Source organism: Prionailurus bengalensis, chromosome E1 (assembly GCF_016509475.1).
Source record: "Prionailurus bengalensis isolate Pbe53 chromosome E1, Fcat_Pben_1.1_paternal_pri, whole genome shotgun sequence".
In the NCBI taxonomy this organism is placed as follows: domain Eukaryota; kingdom Metazoa; phylum Chordata; class Mammalia; order Carnivora; family Felidae; genus Prionailurus; species Prionailurus bengalensis.
In genome coordinates, this window is record NC_057347.1 from 709334 (window position 1) to 732721 (window position 23388).

Below are 23388 nucleotides of genomic sequence, written 5' to 3' on the forward strand. Positions count from 1 at the left end.
CACGTGTAGGGAACGGGGTGGGGGGTGTCCTGGGCTCTTTGGGAGGGGACAGGCTGGGGGGAGGTTGGTCCTGGGTTGTAGACGGAGGCGCAGGCCGTAGGGGTGTCTTGGGGATCTGGGACAGATGCTTTGTGGAGGCTTCCTGGGTCTATCGGGTGACAAGTTAGGAGGTGTCCTAGAGCAGTGGGGAAGGGACAGGTTGCAGAGAGAGGGGCGTCCCAGGAATGTGTATAGGGGAACAGTGGGGTGGGTGTCACTGGACTCTGTGTACGTGTGTGTGTGTGTGTGTGTGTCAGTCACTCGAGGTATCCTGCAACGGGGGGCCGGGGCGGGGGGGGGGGCGGTCACCTAGTGTTTCCCTAGTGCAGCCCTGAGTCCTAGGCCTTTGGCTTCTGGGGAAAGTGTCGGCCACATAGAACTCGCAGGGGCCCCGGCCCCAGCTCTGCGGGCTCCTCCGTTCTGCGGCGGCTGCCCTGGACTGTGGTGACCGTGGTGACAAAAGCCAGCGGGACTGCCTCGCCCCCGTGCCCTCCCGTCTTCGTTGTCGCTCTCGTCTCTGCAGCTGTGGGAACAGGGAATCTTGAACAGCTGCCCTTCTGTTCCTACACGTGTATCTGTCTTGAAGCAAATCCAGTCTACAGACCTTGGGTTTACTCAAAAGCTTAAATTAGGGATTTTTTTTTTTTTTAACCTGGATTTCCCAATTGATTTGCTGTAGGATTCTTTGAGAGCACAAACACACCAGTACGTCTAAAATGAATCGGTTTGTGGAAAATCAGCTTAATTCAACAGACGTTGAGTTCAATTATCTGCTCTGCTCAAAACCCTGTATTGTGGGGAATCTCAGAGCAGCAGGACGGGGCCCGGCCCCCCCGGGAAGCTGGCATAGCTGGAAGGCTGGGGCCTGGCCTTGAAGTAGGTCAATAACAGAGACCGGTGTGTGGTCGGCACGCCACGAGGCAGGCGTGATCGGCGTCTGAGGAGGCGGTCCGAGACAGCGGGGTGAGCGCGGCCACGTCCCTACAAATCCTGACAAAATGCTTTCCGGGCTGTCAGCTCACGGGGTGCGTGTGGGGGGTGTGGGGTTGCAGGTCTGGGGGCCCTTCCGCTACTCAGTGGCAGATCCTGGCAGGGATCTCGGTGTTCTGACCCCGAGGCCTCACTCGGAGCCGGTCGGCTCTGCCCTGCCGAGCTAGCCCAGGGAGTGAGCACGCCACCCTTCGCCGAGTGGCTAGGGTTTGCTCACGCAGACTGAGCAGAAGGATGCCTGGTTCCCGTGGCAGAGCCGTTTCTGGAGTAACGCCTCACTGGTGGCCCTTGAGGTTTGGGCTCGACGGGTAGCCACTCACACGGTGTCCCCCGTTCTCTTGGAAAGGAGGATTCCAAAAGGGAAGACGCTTTTGTGGAGGACCCTGGCCGGTACCTTCCCGGAGCACCCGCTGGTCAGCGCGAGGCTGCTGCGGGCCTCCTCTAGAGTACTGTCCTCTGAGGGTGGCATGGTGTCCCCTCCTTCCGGTGTTTGATCGCCCTTGGTCTGAAAGCAGCCTCCTCCCGTTGCAGGCGATGACCGATGACCGATGCCCGTAGGTGGGCTCTCGCCAGCGCTCCGCCCTCTGACGGAACGGGCCGGGGCAGGCCGGCTCCCCGCCGTGCGCATCTAGCCTGGCGTCCCACTGGACGGGAGGAGTGAGCAGCCAGCGCCAGACCCAGGTACTTCTGTCGTCTTGTCTTCAGGTTTTTAGCGCGACGCGTTTGGAACAGAAGCTGCAAGAAAAAGACGGCCAACGCCTTTTAAACCACCTTCGAGATCCGACACTTTGAGCGGCGTGTGCTGTTCTGCCCTCCGGTGTTTGGGGAGCCGTGTCAAAGCCAGCTGCGGCCGTCAGCACACTCCACTGCTAAGTGTTTTAGAGCACTCCTGCTTACGCACTATCACACCTAAGAAAATGGACAAAGGTGATTCCGTAACATCACTTAATGACCAGTTACCGTCCGGCTTCACCTGGTCGCTACCGAAATACGTTTCCCTCCGACAGCGAACTTAGGAAAATCTTCACACAGCAAAGCCGAGTTCTACAGGGAACGCCCGAGTTCCGTTACTGTCCACTAGTTTCCTTGCGTGTCTGTTCTCCAGTCTGTCCTCCGCAATCCACTCACCGGCACGTCGCACGTTCTGAAATGCACAGCGTGAGCCGCAGACCCGGCGCCGTGCGGAGTCGCCCTCCAGAACTGACCCTTGGAACTTACTCTCGGAATTTCCGCTTTCCCTCGATGCAAACTTTAGGTCCGAGTTGGATACCTCGGAATGTACACATCTTGTCACGTTTGCTGAGTTTAGACCAACGTGTACACAGGTGTCACTCATGCCTCTGTCAAGATAGAGATCTTTTCCATGGCTCCAGAAAGTTCTCTCACGCCCCTTCCTACCCTTCGCAGGCAGCCATTCTGGTTCTTTCCACCGTGGGTTAATTTTGCCCATTCTAAGTAGAACCATATCGCGCCTGCTCTTTGACGTAAGGCTTCTTTCAGTGGGTGTGACCCTCTCTCTGTCCTTACGTGGGTCGTGGTCTGTTGCTTTGTAACAGTCCAACCTCTCGTGTGGGTTTTTACAGATGAAGCTGCCGTGGACATTCTTGTACACGTTTGTAAACATGTTTGCGTTTCTGTTGTGTAAATGCCCGGGAGTGAGATCGCCGGGTCACAAGGCAGGGGTGTGTTTAGTTTTCTAACAAACCAGCGGACCTTTCTCCTGGGCTGTGCCGCTTCCCGTCCCTACCGGCGGCGATGGGCACCCTGGCCCCTTTGCCAGCCCGGCGGTGTTTGTGTTCATTGGGGCCGTTCTGGTGAGCGTGGCGTAATTGCTCCGTGTGGTTTTCACCCGGGAAAGTTACAGTGACAGCACCCAGAATTCCTGGGTGCCCTGCTCCTACTCCCGGATTCCCCACATGCTAACACTTCTGTTACGTTTTCCCTCCCTCCCTCCCTCCGTTCTCTGTCTCTCCCTCTCTACACACGCGTGTTGCAGGCACACACATACATGCACACCTGCTCACACATACGCACATACACATCCACACGCGCATGCACACGCATTTTCTAAACTGGCAAAGTACAAGTGGCAGCCGCGGTACCTTTTTACCACTAAGGACTTGGTGTGTATTTCCTGAAGACAAGGACTTACTTCTCTTACGTAGTCATAACGTGGTGATGGAAATCAGGAAGCACACGTGAGGACAGTGTGGCCATGTGATGTTCAGGCCGTCCTGAGGTTTTGTGAGTTGGCCCAATGATGTCCTTTACAGTGAAAGGAACCAGGGTCACTGAGCTGCGGGACTCATCATGTTTGCTTAGCTCCTCGGGTCTGAACAGTTTCTGAGACTTTGTATTTCACAACATCAACATTCTTGACAAATGCAAGCCAGTTATTTGGCGACTTTCCATCCGTTTGGGTTTGCCCGACCTTTCTAGTGACCTTCGGGTTACACACCCGTGGCAGGAAAACCCCAATGTGATGCTGAGTCCTCGTGTGTCCCGTTGGGAGGTACGCGTGTCGACCTCGTCAGTCCCCCACCCGGCAGTGTTCACTCCAGCCCCGGGATGAGGGTGACGGTGGCACCCGCCAGGCTTCCCCTGTAAAGTCGCTGGCCCGTTCACCTTCCGCAGTCGGCGGTGTCTGACTTTGAGACCTTGTTCACCCCTTTCACCCCTAGACTGATCTCCTAGTTCAGCCTTCATTGGTACTTTTTACCCTGATGGTTGCTGCATGGTGACTGACCTCTTGGTGTCAGAGCAGATTCATCGAGCCTGGCCGTGTCCGGGAGGGTACTGAGAAGGGCCCCGACCTGGCCAAGTGGGAGCCCCTCCAGGCTGACTCCGCTGCCCCTTCACACGTCTCTGTCGATCTGTGGCCACATTTGGTATAAAAAGGTATTCCGGGGCCAGCATGTTTTTCCCCTGTCCCAGCCCCGGAATTGGCCATCCTCCTCCCTCTGGTGGAGAATGGAAGTTAGAACTCACATGTGGGTACTGAGTAGGCACACTGATTCCCGGGGGCTCTCGTGCGAGGCCGTCCTGGAGGACAGAAGTGGGGACAGGCGTCCGTACGCGTGTGCCTGTGCACTTCTGCGGGGAGATCGACACGGGCGGTGCACCCCGCCTCCCCCGCCCCCGAGCCCGGGCCAGCTCACGCGCACGCTGTCCGTGGCAGCCCGGCACCTCCCGTTTGTGACTCCTGTCATCAACCCCAGTTATCCACATGTCGTGTCTGCTCGGTCTCAGAACGTGCAGGGATTTCACTGCCGCAATCTCGTCTGTACCTCCCCAGGCAGAGCCCCGCCCTCAAGAGCTCAGCATTGTTTTAACCCGAGGCTGCATAACCTAGCTACTCAGGTTTATTTTTCTTACCCCTCACTCTGTGTGGTTATGTTACTCATTACAAATTCAGTTTGGCGCACGGGTTTCTGTTAGTATTCATTTTCAGGGTTTTCCTTTATTCTTACGGATTTTGTTCCTTCCCTCCCTGCCTCCCTGTCTGCTCCATGTGACACGTTAGCGGGGCCGCCCGTGTGCCGACGCCAGAAGGCGTCGGAGAGTGTGATCCCCTCCCGCACCTCCTCCGTCCCGCCCTCCCACACCCCACGCACGTACCTGACCAAGTCAGTCTCTGACGTTCCGTTCCTAGGTTTCTTGGCACAAGTGATCAGACGCACGTGTATCTTGTCATGAGAGATCCGTTCCCCGCTCGAAGGGTAGCCGTCACGGACCGTCTTTGTGCACCGGCCTTTTGCACGGAGCAGGGTGTCTCAGCACCGCCTGCTGGCGTTTAGAGAGGGGTGCACACGGAGGCTCACTCTTTCTTCCTTCTTCCAAGTGCTCCCAGTTGACTCGGCCGCTCTCCTACATGGACCTGCAGGTGGGTTCCGCACTTTGCAGTTACCAGCGGGGACCCCCTGTCACCAGTGTGGTGGCTGCGGGGGGGGGTGGGGGGGGAGCGCCTGTGGACCTGTCCCCGGGGCCGGGCGGGGACCCCCTGTCACCAGTGTGGTGGCTGCGGGGGGTGGGGGGGGGAACGCCTGTGGACCTGTCCCCGGGGCCGGGCGGGGACCCCCTGTCACCAGTGTGGTGGCTGCGGGGGGGGGGTGGGGGGGGAGCGCCTGTGGACCTGTCCCCGGGGCCGGGCGGGGACCCCCTGTCACCAGTGTGGTGGCTGCGGGGGGGGGGGGGTGGGGGGTGGGGGGGGGAGCGCCTGTGGACCTGTCCCCGGGGCCGGGCGGGGACCCCCTGTCACCAGTGTGGTGGCTGCGGGGGGGTGGGGGGGGGGAGCGCCTGTGGGCCTGTCCCCGGGGCTGGGCCCTGCCTACAGCTCTACCTGCCACAGCACGGCCTCCCCTCTCCCTTGTTGCAGTCGGCTGCTGGTTCAGTGTGTTTTCAATTTGTGTTTTTATGAGATTGACCAACTTTTCCTATGTTACAGTGTCATGTTTGTATCTTTGTGTATAGTTGGTCTGCTCCTGTGTTTCCCGTTTCCTACTGTTGTGATCTTTTTTCACCTCCCTTTTAAACACGTGTTGATATAGGGGACACTTTGTATTTATAAATACTTCTAAGTTTTCAGCTCTTTGATTTTGGTTATGGTGTTTAAAAAAATTTTTTTTAGTATTTATTTCTCTTTGAGAGAGAGAAAGAGTATGCGCACAGGGGAGGTTCAGAGAGAGAGGGAGACCCAGAATCGGAAGCAGGCTCCAGGCTCCGAGCTGTCAGCCCAGAGCCCGACGCGGGGCTCGAACCCACGAACTGGGAGACCGTGACCTGAGCCGAAGTTGGACGCTAACCGACTGAGCCACCCAGGCGCCCCTATGGGGGGGTTTATCTGAAAGTGACTCTTTGTCACGTGATCACACGTGTGCACCTTCTTACGAGAGCCCAGAAGCCGTCCCCAGATTAAAGGCATCATGGAGTGTGCACAGACCCTCGGGGCCGTTTGCTGCATGGGGCCTGTGGTTGTGAAATCATTTGTTCCCCTTGACTCGGTAATCCCAGAACAGGTGTTTCGTCGTAGGAAATGCTTTAAAATGAGGGAACATAAATGCGTGGCGATATTAATGGAAGTAATGTGTCCGTTGGTGGAAAAATGAGAACCGTGTAAATGGTTAATAGGGTTACAGCTCAGCTGAGCATGAAAAGGCCATTCATGGGAGTTTGGAAAGCGCAGCCATGGAAAATAATGAAAACAGTAGGCTACGGAAGTGCCCGTGTTCATTAAGGGAAAGACAAAACAAAACTCACTTGTGTCAGGATTAAAACTGACCAAAACTGAAGCCCGCGTAGGAGGCGTGCGGGGACCGTGGGGACCAGGTGCGCTGAGGTGCAGGGCGGGGTGGCGCGGCCAGCAGGTGGGCGGCTGGGCGTCCACAGCGGCGTCAGCCAGGCTCAGCATGGACGGCGGCGCCTCTCCTGGAACCTGGCGCTTGGAGGCGAGGCAGAGACCAGGGCGCGAGGGGCTCTCCGGCCGCCGCGTGGGGCTTTGCCTTTCGGAGGAGGATCCCGCGTGCTGCCGGGCAGCGGCGGGGACACGGGGGAGCCGGGGGCGTGTGAGAGTGGCCGCTTCTGTCCACGCACAAGGAGAATGCGTCTCAACAGGGACGCTCGGGTGGGGAGAGCCCACCCTCCCACGTGGTGCAGTGTGTTCTCACGCGCTCCCACCTCTGTTTGCCTTTTTTTTAAGAACCAGCTGCAGTTTAACAGGAGTGTTCCTGCACATTCCAGCAACTTGGCCGCACGCTATTCCTGCCCCGACGCGATCAGAATCGAGAAACTGACGCACTCGTCCGGCGAGTCCTACCGTGGCGGGGATCCGGGCCTCAGAGCCGGGCCCGACGTGAGCGGCTCGGCCTCCTTCTCCGTCATCTCCGAGGAGAGGCTCAGCTATGCCGTCCACCTGGCCAAGAGGGACGTGAGGCGCAGGCAGTTCGAACAGCACGTGAGACAGCAGCGTCTCAGAAGCGAGCCCCAAACCTCTCAGAGGTGGGGACACCCCGAGCACAAGGTGCCTGAGCACAGGGAACAGAGGACGGAGGCAAGGAGCCGGGAAATGTGTCACTGCAGCCACGAGACGTGCGGGCGGGGAGCTTCCTGCTCGGGTGCGAAGGTTCACCTGTGTACCCCTCAGCCGGGGCAGCCCCCCGCCCTGGAGCCGGGGCCCCAGCCACACACCCGGACGGGTGGCCCGCGGGGCCTGCTGGGGGTGCAGAGACTCCAGGAGGAGCTGACCACTTGCGTCCGTAGGATGGAAGAAGTAATTAAAAGAGGTGAGAGCAACAGGGCTCGTCACTTGGATGGGAGGCCGAGAGCAGCGGGGGGGGGGGGGGGGGGGTAGCACACACACACTCCCTCGGGACCCCCCGCCCCCAGGAGCCTGAGCACCGGTGACAAGGCACGCGGACTTTGACCGCGCGCGCGGGAGGGCTTTCTTCCTGGCGACCTTGCCCCGGCCTGGCCCCTGCTCCCGGCCATTCGCCCCTGCAGGTGACCCCCCCCCCCGACCCCCCCACCCGCGGTCCTCCGGCTCCTGGATGCAGGCGACCCTTCTTCATCCAGAAGCCCTTCTGGCAAAATTGTTTGTGCTCTGTTGAACAAGGAGCGTGATGTGTGCGTATTTCCACAAAGTCTGTTTTAACGTGGCAGTGCCGGGGCTGGGGCGTGTGGGACGTCTGACCGCTGACCACCGGGCACAAGGGAGGGCGCGTGGGCGTCACAGACCGGTTCCACAGCTGTTCAGTGTTCTTTTCGCCCCGCGTTTGCCTGGGGCGCGAGGGCTAGGGCTGTGCTAGCTGCTCTGACTGCAGGGGCTCGAGGAGCCGGTGCTGGGATCCGCTCGGGGTCCGCTGTGGCCCTGGGCCTTGCAGGTGACTCCGTGCACGTCTTGTGCGCGCGTCAGGAGGGGGGCAAGGTGCCTCTTACAAAACCAGCTGTGATTGGATGCGCTAGGACAGAGATACATCGCTGAGGAGGTTGTGGCCAGGAAAAGTGATGCTTGTTTCTGACCTTCCATGGGGCCAGCTAACGGTGGGGGACGTGGGGGAGTGACAGCTGCAGAATTTACAGGGTCTGAGACAAAACACAGTTGCGTGGGGAAAAGACTTCCTGCCCGTCCTGGGCCAGAAGGGACACCCCCCTGCGGTCTCCGTGAAGAGCGTGGTACCGGGCGCGGTTCAGACACCCTTGCGCCAGCTCAACAGCGCTCCTGCTGCTCGGGGCTCTGGTGGAGTCTGGGCTGTTGGGGGACAGAGCCACAGGGCCCTGCTCTGATGATACGGCCTGACGCGGGCACTAGAGAGAGCTCCCCAAGCCCTGGGGAGGGGCTGAGTCGGGTGTTTGCTCATTTGTTTTTTAGTTCAACATTTCAGGTTGTCGCAAGTCCGTACCTTGTTTTTTGTTTTTTGTTTTTTGTTTTTTGTTTTTAGCGTTTATTTATTTTTGAGAGAGAGAGAGACAGAAACAGAGCATGAGTGGGTGAGGGGGGCAGAAAGAGAGGGAGACACAGAATCCAAATCAGGCTCCAGGCTCTGAGCTGCCAGCACAGAGCTCGACACGGCTCAAACTCCAGAGCTGTGAGATCATGACCTGAGCCAAAGTCGGACGCTCAACTGACTGAGCCCCCCAGGCGCCCCATACCTTCTAAACTATAGCGACAACGTCACCACAATCGACAGCAAATAGGTACAAAAACCTACAGTGCGTACTTGAATCAGGTGTGTGCACTTGCTTGCGGACTGGGAGCAGCTCGCCCCGTCCTCGGGTCCCTCCAGGGGCTGTGACGCGCCTGGCTGTGCTTCCCAGGTGTGGCCGGACACCGGCTGTTCCGTTAACCCCCCCACCCCCCCCCATCCCCTGCCTGAGCCGGATGCCGTCCCCTACGTCCACGGTGCCCGTGCTGTGAGCCCACACGAGACCCAAGCGGTCTGGCTCCCGGGCTCCCGGGAGACAGCGTCTGTATCTACAACTCCCGATTTCAGAGTTTTGCTTTTTTCAAAATGAACGTTTTTCATCATTTGGCTTTTTGGTGAGTAAGTGTTGAATACTTGAGTTTATAAACTACACTTGGACGAGGAAAACGTTGCTTTCCCGGCTTTGTGTGCTGGAGTTTGTGGAAGAGCTGGTTTTGGATGAACGTATTTGGGAACCGCGTCTAGAGGAAGGGATGCCTGCATGCCCCTCGGAATCTTCCAGAAGCAGAGTCTTTGAGCCCGTGTTTGGAGGACGTGGAGTGCCCGGTGGACCAGGGTGTGCTCCGTGAGCAGCGTGTGAAGGCTGTGGGCAGCCCAGCAGCCTTACTGTGTCGGTGCAAAGATGTCTCTTTTAGATTCAGGATGAGAAAGTGTCAAAGGAATCTTGTCAAGCATAAAAATAAGCCGATAAAGGATTTTTGAGAAATTAGAAAGCATTACAGGTTTTGGCTCGATAGGAAGAATTTTAAAGCGGTAAGTGACGCTTCACGGTGGCGTAGACTGTCCACTGGGGTCTGGTTGCGGTCCTTTCCGCGTGGAGGGCCTGTGAGGCCTTCACGCCTCTTCCGTGCGTGAGCTACGCACATGCCCGCACGGTCCTCGTTTCTTGGCCGGTGAAAAGTGTTTTATGGGAGCCCCATTTTTTTTTTTTTTTTAATAAAAGCAGAGGTCTCCAACTGTATCATCTTTGGGAATAATTGAAAATTTTATAAGTTTCCATCTGTAGTGAGTAATCCACTTTCGGGGAAACGATGTTTGCAGATAGAACGGAAGAAGCTTTGGAACCGGATGAGGAGCAGCGAGCCCGCGTCAGGAGGCAGGAACAGGCCGTGCGCTGTGCCCGGATGCTGTACTCCCTGCAGCAGCAGGTGCGGAGGGTGGGGGCGCCGGCCGCCAGGGCCCCACCGTCTCTGGAGCGCTAGCACACTGGGTCGTTTGTGAGGCCGGATCTCCTGGACGTGCGGACATATGACTCCTTTTCCTTTTGCCACCTGCCTTTCTTTACGTTTGTGTATTACGTGCATACGGCCCAACTCTTTAGTGGTTTTTGGCTTTTTGGGGTCATAGGTTCTTGGGAATCCAGTAAAAGCCCTGAGTCCTTTCCCCGGAAAACAGTGCTTGTACGGCACGTATTTCTGCGGACACAGGCCGGTCAGGTACCCTGGAGCCCCCGTCCCAGCTACAAGCCGCAGCCCAAGAGGAAATCTCGTGTCTGTGACGCACTGCACACGCAGTAACAGTAAACACTGGTTGTCTTTACCCAGTGGTGAGGAATGGGGGCCGTGTCGAGGGTCTCGGGATGCCTTTCGTGGCGATAAACAGACAGTCACGTTCTTTATGTTGCAGCTAGATTGTTTTTAAACATCTGTTGTTGTTGTTTTTGTAAATGTTTATTTATTTTTGAGAGAGAGACAGGGTACAAGTGGGGCAGGGGCAGAGACAAGGAGACCCAGAACCCGAAGCAGGCACCAGGCTCCGAGCTGTCAGCCCAGAGCCCAACGCGGGGCTCGAACCCACAAACCGCGAGATCATGACCTGAGCCGAAGTTCTATGTTGTAACCAACTGAGCCACCCGGGCGCCCCATAACATTTATTTATTTTTGAGAGACAGGGCACGAGTGGCAGAGGGAACAGAGAGAGAGGGAGACAGAATCGGAAGCAGGCTCCAGGCTCTGAGCTGTCAGCACAGAGCCCAACGTGGGGCTTGAACCCACGAACGTTGAGATCATGACCTGAACCGAAGTCAGACGCTTGACGGACTGAGCCACCCAGGCGCCCCTTAAATGTCTGTTTTAACTTTGGTGCCTCACTCTTTAATCCACGTTTACTGCATTTCCAGTCACTTAAGTCCCATGTTGGCTTTATTGCTTGAACCAGAAACTGGATGTTTTCATTGAAAGGAAGTGCCCTAGTCTGATTTTGCTCTGCATTCTTCTGGGGTTTGGTTTCAGTCCTGAACCCACACTGCCGCCATAGAGATTGTTCCGGAACACGCATCTGACCCTGTGGGAGCTCTCTGAGGCACAGGGTGGACCCCGTGCTCTGGCGTGGCCCTCCCCCCTTTCCAGGGCCGCCTCCGCCTTCGCTCCTTCACGTTATGTTCCCGCGATGCCGGGGACCTGGGGTGGAAGGTGGGCACTGTGCCGTGTTCACCACCTGGGGCTCCAAGCCGGGGCGCTGCTCCGGGTACGTGAGTGAAGAGCCTTGTGTGAATTCAAGTGCCGTGATTTAAACAGTGGTCGTAGTTGGACAAGACATGCTGTGTCCTCTTTTACCAAAAAGTCGTGTGGAAAGATACTGAGTTTTCACTTCTCCCCCTTTATGAAACAGGTGAAAGAAATCCAGGAAGAATTGGATAAATTGAGTCCACGTAAGATTAAACATACCGAGAAGGTAGGCTGCGGATTGGTGTGGTTGACCTTTATTCCTTGTAAGTGCATCTCCGGTGTTTGGCGGGTACCGTGTAGGGGTGCCCTGCGCTCGCTTGCAGAGCCTTAGTGAGGGCCGAGCAGAGTAAATATTCTGAATTCGGGGGCGCCTTCCAAGGAACAGAGTCTGAAAATAGATTTTTGTTGCTGTTGTTGCTGCTGGTGTAAGAAACTGACAATAGGAAGGAAAAGATCCTTTGCCACGAGGGAAGGTTTCAACGTTTTAATCCCCTTTACCGTGAAGAAGTTTCACAACAGAAACAGTTGTCTGTAGAAGGAAGACAGGCCGTCAATGTCGGTGAGGGCGGGTTAATGTTGACAAGTTCTGAGTTTCGAAATAACTTCCCATCTGTCCCCCCTCGCCAGTCGTGGGCGATGTCCCGGCTGGCGGCTGCCCACCGAAGCGCCATCCGGGCCCTGCAGGTGTTTGTGACCCAGTTCGCCGACCGCGGGGAGCGGCCCCTCCCTGCCCGGTGCAGGGAGCTGGGCGGCCTCATTCGCCAGCTCTCGCTCTGCTCCGCCAAGCTGGACGCCGACTCCTCTGTGTCCGAGGTGGTCATAGACATCCTGCGGCAGATCGAGGTATGACGAAGCGGACTCCAGGTTTTGTTCAGAGTGCTTTGCGTCTGAGGGAAGCAATGTTTTCCATCGCCCGGTTTCGTTGGGATTCACAGAGACGACCAGACAGACCGGCCGCCTAGCGGTGAAGCCTTGCGGAGGACGGGGCCAGCCCTTCGTTTTTATTTTGTGGCTTTTACAGTCTGGTCTGTAAAGTTGCATTTCACTTGTTTGAGAACGGGCGGCTCGGTATAGAACACACAGCGACCGTTAACCGGGTCCGTTGATTAACCGGAACGCTCCATTCCCTGACCACACCATCCGGGAAAGAATTTTACTGGCACAGGAAAGGGGAGAGTACAGCAGTCTTCTGCCAGTGCTTGGAGGAGGGCACCAGCGGGCAGCTAGCGGGCAAGAGGAAATTGGCAAGAAAGGTTGATTTGGGGCAAGAAGAGATGCTTGTCTATGAGCGCGCAGCTTCGAGGCTTGTGGCTGGAGACCTCTGGAAACCACAGCCGGCAGGTGCGAGTCAGGATGGGGTAGGGTCTTGCGTTGTTGCTGGTGACAGTGCCTTTGTCCTCGTGGCCCTCGGAAGCTTGCCGAGTGCCACCACGTGAGCCTGCCACCCGTCCCTGACGCGGCCCGTGGGCTGCAGGGGTTTCCGGAGCGCTGTGTCCTGGTGACAGGTCACCGAGATGCCAGCGGGATCTCACTGCCCCGCACGTCCGCCCACAGACGGAAGGCGAGCTCCGTGTCAGTGTGACCTGGGAGGGAGGGGGCGCTGGAGGGGGAGTTCCGGGTGGGTGACGCCCTCGGTGGCCCTCGTGGCCCCTCTGCCCTGACCGTTGCGGCAGCCGGCACGGCGCGTGTGGTTTGCAGGTGGTGTAGGGAGAGCTCGCTCTGGGACGGCTCAGACCTGCGGACGGCGTGGCAGGCCACGGGCGCTCTGCCCACTAGAAGCATTTGTTGGCCACGCTGATCTGCTCGGAGGACACGTGTTTACAATTCTGGAAAGGGCCTCAAGGGGCTACCCGGTGCTTTCCCCGACTTTGCAGGGGTACCGGAACCTAACCTTTCCTAAACCCGATGTCCGCCCACTCCGACTTTGGAAATCCTCGGTAGTGCAGGACGTTCCTTCTGTCTCGTTGGGGAGCCGTGCCGTCCCACGGCCCGCTGCCACCCGGAGGATGTCTCCCTGCCATGCTCACTTGTGCCCGATGCATCCAGACCGGGCGATGGGTGGGGGCACTCAGGAGAGCGTGCGTCTCTTTTAGGAAGGGAGCACAGGCGTCCTCCCTCTGGGGTGGGTGAGTGACCGAGGTCGCTGGGCATGTGGAGTAGTTGATGGAAACGTATATAAAATGCGGTTCGTTTGCACGCTGAAAATACTGTTGGAGTGTATGAGATGTTTATTGAGAATTAAAATGCTTGTAAAGCGTTATGTTCTGAAGACTATGGTTAGTTTCTAAAATGTGGTGATCCTTATTTTTAAGATTTGGTTGCCTTTAAAAGTGGTCACATTCTTCATCTTTTTGCCGTTGGTTTTAGCGAACTAAACGTGTAACAGAACGTGCAGAATCCTTCTGATTAGACAGATGTCCTCAGTAAAAAAGTTTTCAGATTAAGTTAAACAACAATTGGACGACCATGAGAGTTGGCCGTTTAACGGCACGTTTATCCGGAGACCTCGCTTTTAGTTTTGTGATCAGCAGTCAGACTTTTGTGAGACACACTAAGAGAACACTGGTTTCGCGGCAGGCTTTGGAGTCCCTCCTGGAAAAGAAACTGTCACCAAAAAAGGTGAAGAAATGTTTCCCGGAAGTTCAGACCAGGTTTCCCGTTGGTGGCCACAGGGCCTTGGAGAGATGGCGGAGTTCTTCGCCAAAAGGCGAGAGGAGACCCCTCCTAGCAAAGGAGATACTTCTGCAGGACGCGCGACAACCTTCCAGGGCAAACAGGCTTCTTGCTGGTATGTGTCCTGAAATGTTTGTGCGTGTCTGGTCCACAGCAGGTGCACTTGAAACCCCAAAGCCAGTAGCAAGCCAGCCGCATCCTCGGGTGGGAAGCTGGAGGATCCCCCACAGGGGAGGGAGGGTTTTCCACAGGGGAGGGAGGGTCCCCCGTGGAGGAGGGTCCCCCATTGTGGAGGGTGCTCCATTGGAGGGAGGGTCCCCATGGAGGAGGGTCCCCCGTTGGAGGGAGGTACAAACTGTGAAATGGTGACCTGAGCTGAAATCAAGAGTTGGTTGCTTAACCGACTGAGCCACCCAGTTGCCCCGTAAATTTTTTAATTTTAAGTAAGTTCCACTACCAATGTGGGGCTTGAACTCAAGACCCTGAGATCAAGAGTCGCATGCTCCACCGACTGAGCCAGCCAGGTGCTCTCCCCTCTTTTTAAATTTAAGTGAAACTTATGTACGTATGCATGTATGTATGTACGTACGGTTTATGTATGTATGTATGTATGTATGTATGTATTTATTTATTTAGAAAAAGAGAGTGAGCAGGGGAGGGGCAGAAAGAGAGGGAAAGAGAGAATTCCCAAGGAGGCTCTGCGCTGACAGCCTGGGGCTCGAACTCCCAAACTGTGAGGTCATGACCTGAGCCAAAATCGAGAGTTGGATGCTTAACCAACCGACCCTCCCAGGCGCCCTGAATGTAGATGGTTTTCTTTCTTTTCTCCTCACAAGTTGAATGTCATGTGGAGTTCAGACTTGATTCTGTGTCAAATTAGGAGCCAGTGAAAGTTTTGAGAGGTGACAGTTAAATATTTACATTTTAGCAAAACCACACTTGGTAGCCAGGTGGGGTGATCGAGGACAAAGAAGGGGTCAGTCAGGAGCCGGCATTATTATAGCCACAGGAAGGAGCGCGCGTGGGAGGTGGGCCTCGGTGCCTCCCCGTGTGGGTCCGCGTGGGAGTCAAGGGCGAGGAGTGGTCTTGGCAGCAAAACGCCTCTGTGTGTCCGGGCTGGAGGTCTGGAGTTCGTCTGAGGGGACGCTCGCTTGTCACCAACTTGAGTAGCACGTCCGTTTGTCCTTCTGAATTGTCCCTGCAGATAAGTGTCAGCCTGGGGCAGCACCTGCAGCGACCCAGCGGTCCGCGAACGGGAACGGGCTTGGTGTGAGGGGCGCGGACATCCGTCCGAAAGGGGCCCCTCCAGCTCCGGACCACAGCGCGAGCCTCCCGGCAGAGCCCGTGGCCGTGGCGAGAGTGGGAGCAGCGGCCTGGAGGCCCGGGGCGGGGAGCATACCGCCCAGGAAGAAGGAGGCGCCGGTGGGGCCGCCGCAGGTAGGGACGCTCCCTCCCTTGGCTGCGCGGCCACGGTCACGGGCTGGTCGGCGGTGCCGCCCGAGCCCCTGAGCCCACCATCCGGGCTGAGCTGACTTTGCTCGGCTCCCAATAGTTTTTCCTTATTTTTTTTAAAAAAAGATAACAGTTTTTAATGTTGCTGTGACCACCAGACGTTCTCTCTCATCCTGGTTTGGAGAGGTCGGAACGAATTTGATTCCAAGGTCTTGACTGGGCAGGCTACTTTAACATGAAGTTTTTTCTGCTTCTGCTTAGGAAGTGTGAAATTGGGGGGGCTTGAGATTTGGTTCCTGCTGAAGATAAATATCGATAAATACTAACCACTCGGTATGAAGAGGCGTCCAAGGGTCAGTGCTTTCCGGCAGGTCTTTGGGAGCCAGCTGGCTTGAGGCTACGTTACGTTTTTTTTTTTTTTAATTTTTTTTTTTTCCAACGTTTATTTATTTTTGGGACAGAGAGAGACAGACCATGAACGGGGGAGGGGCAGAGAGAGAGGGAGACACAGAATCGGAAACAGGCTCCAGGCTCCGAGCCATCAGCCCAGAGCCTGACGCGGGGCTCGAACTCACGGACCGCGAGATCGTGACCTGGCTGAAGTCGGACGCTTAACCGACTGCGCCACCCAGGCGCCCCAGCGTTTTAAGCTTCTGTTTACAGTGTGGCCGAACCAGCCGGAAGACCGCCTTCCTGCCTAGCCACCCCTCATGTGGTCCCTGCCACTGGATGGGCGAGCGCGGGCTTCCACAGCCACCCTGCCCTGCGTGTGGTCAGGTGGCCCCAGGCACGGTGACTGATAGACCCTGGCTTGGGTCAGGTCTCGCTCCTTTCCACACAGTCCTGGGGTGGGGAGGGCAGTCGCTGGGAGGTCAGGACCCCACCTGCCCGAGGGCAGCCGGCGCCGTAGCCTGGAGAGCGCCTTCTGCTGCTTCTACAGCGGCCCGTCCAGCCTCCTGGAAACACGGGAAAGCAGCTCCCATTTTATGGATGAGACACCTAAGACTCAGAGGTTAAGGGTCTTCACCAAGAATACCATGCGGATGATCTCTTCTTTGTGTTTGTTTAATTAGAGAAAAACGTAAACATAAATATATATATGCACTCACTTATATATACACACATACATACGTGTATATTGTACACATATGCACACACATAACTCACGTGTATATCATGCACACGTAATACACACGTGTATGTTATACACACACGATACGTATGTTTATTGTACGGCATACATATACGTGCGTGTATATTAGACTGACACACACATGTACACGCACGCACACGCGTGCATATTATGCACATGTGCAACACGTATGTACACACACGTATGCTATACATACATGCACGCACACACAAAGGCGGCAAATCCAGGGACTCCATCTGTACACGCACACACATGCACATATACACACACATGTGTGTATGTTACACACACACACACACACATATTAAAAGGTGGCAAATCCAGGGGCTCCACCTGTAAACCCCCGCCCCCACCCGGGGGGTTCAGTGTGACGCGCACCCGCCCCCAAATTTGCCACAGCGCTTTCCAGTCAGGGGTCTGGTGCAGCTTGGGGACGCCCGAAGCTCCCGTTAGCCAGAGGTTAAAACGAGCCTCTTTGATACGCGTTTGGCTTCAGGGTTCATGTGTCTCTCCTACAGGGACCCCTCAGAGCTGAGGACTGTCGGCCGCCCCAAGGCCGCGGCAAAAGCAGACTGCAGCGCACGACCGTGTCATCCAGGCTGAAAAGGAGCCAGCAGCCAGTGAGGGACCTCAGGGCCCCCTGGGTGCCTCCAAACCCCACGTCCCCGCCAGCGTCCCCCAAATGGTACGTGATCGCGCTCTCCCTCCTCGGGTCAAGGGTGACCTAGCGCCGTAGAGCTGGTGAAGCGGCCGCCGTGGTTCCCGTGAGGAAGAAAAGCTTAGCTGGGTGAGAAACACGCGAGCGCTTTGTGTCTCGAGGATGACGGTTCCTCTCTCCTCCGTGGCTGGGGGTGAGCGGGCCGCCCCGACCCGCCGTGGGCGTGTGGTCCCGTGGGGGGGTCGCAGGCGCGCCCCCACCTGTCTCCACGCGGTGGATTCAGTGACCTGAGGCCAGGAGCCGTGCGCCTCCCACAGCTGGCGCGGGGCCTGACCCCTCACGGTCCTTGGGGGGCTATCACTAAACCTTTGCCGAATGAGTGAATGTTTAGAAATAATTCTGACTCTAAGACAAGATGCTGACTCATAAAACTGTACGGATCTCACTGACTGCAGGGGACGTGAGGGTGATATGGACGTTACCGCCGTCCCCTCATCCACTGCACGCAGGGGCGAGGCGCCATCGCAGGGCTGGGGGGAGGCGGGCCCTCCCGGGCAGCGGGGTCCGGTCAGGTGGAAGTAGTCTCCGAGGGAGACTATCGATCGGGACAGAGCGGCGTTTGTTTCCCGTGGGACGGAAGTTGCTGGAAGCGTGGTGGAGCAGGGATGTGGGGAGGAGGGCCCACCCTTCTGGAGGCCGGCAGGTGACGGGGAAAAGCCTGGCGGATGGGCCCACCTGGAGACTCCCGCGGTGTCGTGTGGATGACACACGTGCCCATACGCCCTCGTTTTCAAGTTGACGCGGCAGCGCGGAGAGGGTCCGGTGCCTTCTGTAGTAGAGCGGGGTCTCAAGTCAGGCGTCCTGATGTCACCGCGGGCTTTGCTGCGTTTATCCCTCTGCTCGAAGTTCCGTACTTTTGTGTGTGTCCTGGCACAAAGCCGCGAATTCACGTGGAAGCTCAAAAACATGTCAGTCGGTGGAAGTTTATGCCGCAGACCAGAGAGACCTGGGTGTGTGCGGAGCGCGGGGAAGGCGGTGGGTCACGGTGCTGGGTCGGGCCCGCGGGAGAGGGCCGCTCTGCACTGTGGAAAGTAATTGGGTCACGTTAAATCTGGGTTCTAGCGGGGCTTTGTTGACGCTCACCCCTAGCTCTCTTCCACTCGACACGCGGTGGCGTGGGGGGGGGGGCGGAGGAAAGCGTCTCCGTGGGCACTGAGCCTGGATCCCGGGGCGGCTCCCTCCTCCTCCAGCCCCGGCCCCTGCTTGCATCCGTGTCCTCGGGGCTGGCTGTCCCGGGAGGGGTCCCCAGGGCGTGACTCTCCGTGTTTTGTAGTGCCGCCTGGCTGAAGGTGAGGCCCGGTCCCGGAGATGCCGCCAGAGAGCGGTCTGTCCAGCAGGAAGAGGCTCAGGAGGCCAGTGCGTTGACAGGTGCTGTTGCGCACGAAGCCATGAGGTTTGTGCCGCTGTTTTCCAAATCTTTGAGTGAACTCTTCTTTCGTGTGTGTGTGTGTGTGTGTGCGTGTGTGTGCGCGCGCGCACGCGCGCAAAGCCGATTATAGAACGCGTAACCCCCGACTTCCCTGTCCAAGTGTAGAGGGTAGACAGCGAGCCTCCCTTTCACCCCTTATTTTCTTTTAATATATTTTTTTCACGTCTTTATCTTGAGAGAGAGACTGTGAGCGGGGGGAGAGGCAGAGAGAGAGACACGGAATCCGAAGCAGGCTCTGGGCTCCGAGCTGTCAGCGCAGAGCCCGACGCGGGGCTCGAACTCACAGACGTGAGATCATGACCTGAGCCGAGGTCAGACGCTCAACCGACTGAGCTCCCCAGGCGCCCCTCAATCCTTCTTCTTTCGTTCACTCAAACGTTGTGTGTGCATCAGTGGTCCACCAGTTCCTGTTCTGTCTGTGGTACAGCGGTGCACTCTGTGAACACTTCTAGAAACGGGGCAAAACGATCCCAGCCCCGTGATGTACAGTCATGGATGGGCATGTCTGTGGTCTGAGGCAGAACGGGAGGGTGAGGGCTGGAGGGGGCCGGCCGCTCCCTGCTGCAGAGGCTTGGGCTTCGTGGACCCGGGGATGGACTTGAGTGGGGGGTGAGGTGAGAACATTCTGGAGGGGCTCAGTGACGACAGGGCTCTGTTTGCGTGGCCGAGATCGCTCCTGTGTTATGGGAAAGCAAAAATGAATGTGGGCCATTAAGCACTTGGATGCTGTCCATGTACCCTGACTGGCAGGTTTGAAGCCCTTCTGCCCCCCGTCCCCCGAATCTGTTCGGGGTCTGTTCTGCCTTTCTGGTTTCATGGGACTCGGCTATGACCGTGCCCTCCGGAGGGCGGTGGGGGGGGGGCCTCTCTGTCTGAACTGGAAGACACAGCAGCAGGGTCACTTGGTCGGATAGGAAATCCTAAGCACGGCGAGGGCTCAGTTTCTTGAGGATAGCTGTGGGCGGTCCGGGGCACCGTCCCCACGGACCGGAGGGCCTCCAAGTGTTAGTGTCGCTGCACACAGCACCGCGCGGGGAGCTCTCTGCAGGTAGCGGTGTCACCCGCAGGGTGCCTATCCGTGGCGATGGCGGCCTGCAGGTCCGGGTGGGTGGGTCTCACTCTGTTTGCCGTTCTCCAGACTCGCCTGGCTTGACGCTGAAGCTCACAAAACACTGAAGGAGCTGGAGGAGGTGAAAGCCGCGGGCGCGGACGGCGCGCACAGGCAGAGGTGAGCCTGCCTCCGGTGCGGAAAGCCACGGTCCAGCCCGCCCCCTCCCGTGGCCATTAGGGTGCTCACGCTTCCCGTGTGGATGTGCCGACGGGCTGTCTGCTCCTGAGAAGCCCCCCGGGCCAGGGACCGTCGGGTGGCCTTCCGCCCCGTCCGCTGGGCTCGCTTGGCTCCACGTGGGCTCTAGCGGGACGACCGCGGGCGGGACTGAACCCCAGACCGCAGGAACGGGTGGCGTTCGCGCCTGAGGAGCGGTGAGCGCTCGCCTGCCCTGGCCGGTCTGTGTGCCTGCGCCCCGGACTGCGTGGGCCTGCCCGTGTGTCCTTACGCGGTGTTTTTGCTTAGAGTATCTCTCTCGTGTGGAGTTTGATACTGAGCAAAAGTGGCAGTTTAGGGGAGCCGCCTGAGGGGCCGGCCTGCGTCTGTCTGGCCCAGGGGACCCCGCACTCGGCGGGAGGAGGTTGACGCGCGTGTCCAGCTCACGTGGCTGAGTGCACAGACACGGAGTTCCGGTGTCCACCCTGCGCAGACAAGTCGCCCAAGCGGGCTCTTGAGGTTTGTAGAGGAGGTTGGTACTCTGCTGCCGTGACGGACGGCACTTCGCCCCGAGGTCAGACGAGCGGGGTTCTCTTGGGACAGTGCATCCTGCCACCCATCAGGACGGACGCTTGTCCCTCCCGCTCGAAAGAGGCCCCATCGGTAGTGAAGTCATGGGGCCTTAGGGTTGGAAGGGGCTCATTCTCCTGCTGACGCTCTCGGGCCCTGCGGCCGTACGTCCCTACGCAGCCTCTGTGATGTCCCTACGCAGCCTCTGTGATGGGACTGTCTCCGGCGGGGCGGGGCGTTAGGACTCCTACCCACCCTCTCCCGGCCAGATGGCCACACTGCAGCCCACCGTGCCCGCTTGTCCCTCGAGCGGTCACACGTGGTAAATGTGCGTGGACAGCGGCTCCAGCCAGGAACAGGCCGTCACGGACCATCCCCACGCGCCCTCCTCGGCCACCCCCTCCTCCCCAGAGCGAATGCCGTCCCGACCCTGTTCACCTTTCATCGCCTCCACCCTGACGTCTGTCCCTACGGACGTATCCCTGACGGACGCTGTGCGGTCCTGAGATCTGAGAAGCGAGCGCAGACCAGGGTTAGAGCTGCTGGTGTAAGACGGTGGGTCCGGGCCTGTGTCCCAGGAGGTCAGGGGCAAGGTCAGGGGCAAGTCAGGCAGCTGGGGCGCGGTGGCGAGTGTGCTTCCTAGCGGTATCTTGTTGAGGAAGAAGTGTCAAGGTTTGATAAGACCAATCTCCCACTTTTTTATTTTTCACTTGAGCTCGTTCTGTGTCTGGTCTCAGGGGTCCCCTCCAACGCTAGGGCCCCCGAGATGTTCGTCTGCGTCTTCTTCCAACTGCTCTGCAGTCTGAGCCGTATTTTCCCGTCCGCCATCTATCCTGACCGAGTTCCCGTGTGAGATGAGGCACCGCTCAGTGTGCTGGTTTCCTCGCGGAGACCTGCCCTTGTGGTGCCGTCCCGGCCGAGCTCTACTCCGTGGGGCGCGTCGGCGGACTGCTCGCCAGGGACCCTCATGTCGGTCTTCGGGCCTTTCCTGAGGGCGGGTCAGAGATGAGCATGTGCAGAGAAGACCCCAGAGGGCGAGACCTGGTGTTCCCGGAGCGCCCAGTGGCCTGCGGGGCCCCCTCTCTCCGGGAGGGCACCTGCCCCTACACCCTGTTTGGCGGCTGCTCGTGCAGAGGAGGGGCCCCCAGACGTCCTGAGGCAGAACCGGGCAGGTGTGAGTTGTGCCGGGCAGGGAAGGGCCCCCGGGTCCTGCCTCTCAGCCATCCTGGACTCGCCTCGCAGCCCCGCAGGCCCCCCGTGCCTGTCCTGCCAGCCCTGCACCCGTGTGGTCAGCGGGGCACGCGGGGGTTTGCGTGCTCTCCGCTTTCTCGGCTCAGCTCGGTTCCTCATCACTTCTGTCCTGTTTTCCATCTTCTCCTTGTCTCTGGGGGCTTAGGTCTGACTCCGCGATTGTGGGGTTTGGAGACCGAGCAGGATTAGCTTGATTTCTTCCATGTTCTGTCCTCTTCGGTTGTTTAAAGGCAGCCGTTATTTTTTAAAGCGTACCGAGAGCCCAACGTACGTCTTCAGAGGTGAAGAAGTGTCCTCAGGGCGGGTCCAGGACCAGCCGCGTCGCGCCACCTGGGGGCTCGTTGGAAACGCAGTCTCGGGCCTCAGACCGCCGGCCGACTGTGGGTCTGCATTTTACAGAGGCCCCCGGGGACTTTGCGTGGCCTTCACAATTGGAGAAGCACTTTGGTTTTATAATCGTTTCATTTCTTCCACCCGGGGTAGTACGTAAATGCACAAAATAGGGTATCTTCTGCTTTTGATTTTAATTTTTGATTTTGTCTCGACCCAGTGACTCTGCTGCCCAGTTAGCAGACAAGGTAGAGAAGGCGGTTCTGGAGCGTCTGAAGCCTCTCCTGCTCAAGGCCCAGGTAATCCAGCGCGTCTCGTTCGCTCGTGCTTGGAAGTGCTGGAATAACGGGGGGTCGCTTCGGAGGCGGCTGGGGGCCGCGGTGCCGCGCAGACGTGCAGGCCCGTGCGGGTGTGTGCCATCCACTGCCGCCACTGATGGGTCTTTGGTGTCTGTGAGGGACAGACCAGGGGAAGACAGACAAAGGCCCACCTTTGAGAAAGGGGAGCTTCTAGTTTGGGGAACGAGTTTGGGCGACAGTTTGCGTTCTTAATCAAATGGATCCGTTGGTGACTCTGGTGTTCGGTTACCTGCTTCCGCAGAAGTCCTGGGAACTCTCGCCTCAGTGCTTTGGAATGATTGGCTGGTTCCCGAGGGAGGGGATGTTGGGACTGCGTCTGTGCACACGCTGCCCTCTCCTGAGGAGGAGGTGGCCCCTCAGACCTGCCGGCCGTGGAAACGGTGCCGTCCGTGTGAACAGACGAGCCCACGGACACTGCCGTGATCTTACACAGAACGAATGATGTTCTGGGTCCCTGAACAGGCCCCGGAGTTCTGTGCCTCTGGTTTAAGAAATGTGTAATTATTATTGGCGTCCTCAGAAATCTCCGGGGTGCGGGGCTGGGAGCCCTGGAAGTCTCCGGGGTGCAGGACTGGGAGTGTTCTTAGTGACCCTGTCGTCCCATCTCCCCGTTTCATCGTTGGGGAGACTGGAGCGGAGACGCGTTTCTAAAGTTGAGGGAAGAAAAGGGACAGAGAACCAGGATCCACACGTGGTGTTTATTTTCATGAGGACACAGTGCCTGGAATTGCTGGGGAGCCTGATGTAGCCGAAGCTGATGAGCCGGTCCACGCAGAGGTTCCTGTCACAGTTCATCTGTACGGACACGGGCCGCAGACTTGTGTAATCACAAACGTGCCTGTCTGTCTTAACAGAGAGTCAACTCTTCTCTGGAAGCGGAGGTGCCGAAGGACCGGCCACCGGCAGACACGGCGACAGCCCGGCCTACGGACGAGGTGCGTGCACCGGTGTGGCCACGGTGGGGGTGTCACCGCACTGGCAGATCCTACTCAGGACGTCGGTTTTCCTCTGACTCG

At 57.9% G+C, this 23388-nt stretch overlaps 1 protein-coding gene across 10 annotated transcripts in view; it reads left to right on the top strand.

Moving 5' to 3' along the window:
- The window catches only part of KIAA0753 (KIAA0753 ortholog), a 39550-nt gene that overhangs the window by 3267 nt on the left and 12895 nt on the right, over positions 1-23388 (top strand). For 3 of the 10 annotated variants that reach the window (XR_006297709.1, XR_006297710.1, XM_043582729.1), the window contains exons 1-14: positions 46-1002; positions 1561-1710; positions 4682-4912; positions 6725-7307; positions 9768-9874; positions 11337-11399; positions 11801-12016; positions 13751-13961; positions 15051-15283; positions 16970-17136; positions 18443-18562; positions 19737-19826; positions 22234-22312; positions 23227-23307. Coding sequence is in view for 8 of the 10 variants with exons in the window: in XM_043582729.1 (XP_043438664.1) it covers positions 4901-4912; positions 6725-7307; positions 9768-9874; positions 11337-11399; positions 11801-12016; positions 13751-13961; positions 15051-15283; positions 16970-17136; positions 18443-18562; positions 19737-19826; positions 22234-22312; positions 23227-23307 (1962 nt within the window). In the remaining 2 variants the exon portion in view is untranslated. The other 7 variants (XM_043582731.1, XM_043582735.1, XM_043582730.1 and 4 more) reach the window with 7 other exon arrangements.